Raw genomic sequence first — 2,399 nt, forward strand, 5'->3', positions numbered from 1 at the left:
GCACATTCTCTATACACTTTACCCATTTTAGGATACAAATTTTCAAGGAATGCAGTTCATTGGAAAGGTGTCCACATCCAAACAAACACACCAATGGTCCAGAAGAACAAATGAGCATCACTGAAGAACGGACTTATTACTGGAATTAGTGAGAAACAAAGGTGGATATGGCAGCAGATACAACTGGAAGTCTTGCCCTATTGAGAGTCATGGAGTTGAAATCCAGGCTTACAGATAAATAGTCTGTTCAGGGTCTAAAATTTTTCTCCCATTTTAAGTGACTGAATGAAGGGCCACTGAAGGACTAGCTCCAATATCCCTTTAGCTTGTCATTAGCTTTGCTGTCTCATGTCATCACTTAATTGTTATTTCCTGTGTTTAGGACATGATGACAATCAGGGGCTAGAATCTAAACTTTGAGGATGGTATCCTGGCAACCTCCATCTCCTCTTCTGCCTGGTGTTCTCCTTTACTGTGCAAAAAGGAAATAGTCTATCACCTTTTTAATAAGCACTTTGTCCTTAAACCCTAACAAGGCCCCTCAGAGGCCAGAGTCTCTCAATGTGGCTGATGAGGTGAAAAATCCTACCTAGCCCATGGATAAGCAGTCATGCACTCTCTCATCTAAGGCCCCTTCCTAAAGATCATCATGGAGATGACAAAAACAGAAGCCACCTATATGGCTTTTCACTTCAACCTTGAGAATACAGTCCCCAGGTCTCACATCCTGTTGCATTTCTGCTCTAGGTATATACTCCTAGAAGGAAAGCTGACTGGCTTTTCTCATGGAACAGAAGTAAATGCTGCTGGAGTCTCTCTATGAATTTACTAAGTTACAAGTCAAATGTTTAAGAATATAAGAAATACCATTTTGGATCAGGCTCATTCTGCTAAATATCTTTTCCAAGAATTGCTATGTGAGAGAATATGGGTCTTTCCATCATATTACCTCAAAAACGTTTGTATATTTTCCCAAATGGCTTATGCTTTTTTTTAATAAATAATAAGTTGGTGGTTTTTTGTTTGTTTTGTTTTGTTTTGTTTTGTCAGCTGACCCACTAGTCTTCCTTGAAATTTTCTAAACCCTCCTGGAATGACAGTGCAACTTATTGAAGTCTATACAGTTTTGACCAGTGAACATGTAAATGTTTTACATATTCAAAAAATAAAACTAAATCAAACAGGGAAAAGAAAACAATCCTTGAAATTTATAACTTACTGAAATGAACTTAAACTAATATGAAATTGATTACATAACCAGAGAAAATAAATATTTTNGAAAATTCAGACGTTTACTATTAATCTTCTTCATAGTTAGCTGTCTCATTTTATTTTTAATATAAACATTTATTATCTTAATAAAAAAAATAAAACCACTTATTGGAAAAAAAGAAAGCAAGAAAAAGTAACAGCAAATAGATATGCTTAGGAGATTCCGCCTCTGCTGAAGTCCCATCCGGCCACCATGGTTGGCTTTGTGATGCCCAAAAGAAACATGAAAAGATACTGTCCATACCTTGAGACATGTATTCATTGATGAGTTAAAGAGGAAGAGGACACCTTTGGTGGAAAAGTTACGATGAATATTTATTTAGCTAACCTTTACAAAGGTCTAGAACCACTCAACTGGCTACAGAAACACTTTAAGCACATGTACATACTATGCCTTGGTGAAATCCTTAGTTTGGAAGCAACAAGTATTCTGAAGGACTGAAAGTCCTAAAGGCAGTTTCTCAGTAACAGGCCTGGGGTATATTAGAACTGAACAGGACCCCTTGAAGACCAAAGTGCCAGGGCCTCACCCTGGGCTTCAAGTGTGAGAACTATTGCTCTAAGGAAGTCAAATGCACGTCCTGATGTGGAGGTGTGGAGAATTCTCTGGCCCATTTCAACTCTGCAGAGCTATTTCTCATCTTAGTTGCTTTAACTTTTTGTCACCCAATATGAGATTGCTGTTCAAATTAAAACCCACCTTTGGGTGTGACCAGTTAACTCAGTTGGTGGGAGCGCGGTGCTGATAACACCAAGTTTACCGGTTCGATCCCCGCATGGGCCACTATGAGCTGCACCCTCCCTTAAAGAGTCAACTATGCCATTGTAGCATGGAAGCAATGTGTAACCAATGACCATGGCTGTTCCCCAATAAAGTTAAAAAAAACCAACAAAAAAAACCCCACCTTTGGTGACAGAAACAGAGCTTGCCAAGGATAGCAAATACATTTTTAAAGAGTCACTTACGCTGCTTGAAGACTTCAAGGGCCCGCTTCAGGGTGCTAAAAAAAACAAGCGCATATATAATTTCAGTTCTGGAAACTGGCTGTACAATCTTAGCATAATGCCATTGCACACTTTTCTCTGCCCACATCTTAACTTAGAGCCTACAGATTCATCTTTGCCCA

The 2,399-nt window shown here is 38.8% G+C and overlaps 1 protein-coding gene across 1 annotated transcript in view; it reads right to left on the reverse strand.

Moving 5' to 3' along the window:
• Positions 1-2,399, reverse strand: part of PSTPIP2 (proline-serine-threonine phosphatase interacting protein 2) — a 68,355-nt gene that overhangs the window by 28,023 nt on the left and 37,933 nt on the right. The window contains exon 3 of the mRNA XM_019652713.1: positions 2,239-2,273. Within this exon, the coding sequence (XP_019508258.1) occupies positions 2,239-2,273 (35 nt within the window). The remainder of the gene's footprint in view (positions 1-2,238; positions 2,274-2,399) is intronic.

Source organism: Hipposideros armiger, unplaced genomic scaffold (assembly GCF_001890085.2).
Source record: "Hipposideros armiger isolate ML-2016 unplaced genomic scaffold, ASM189008v1 scaffold_186, whole genome shotgun sequence".
Lineage (NCBI taxonomy): Eukaryota > Metazoa > Chordata > Mammalia > Chiroptera > Hipposideridae > Hipposideros > Hipposideros armiger.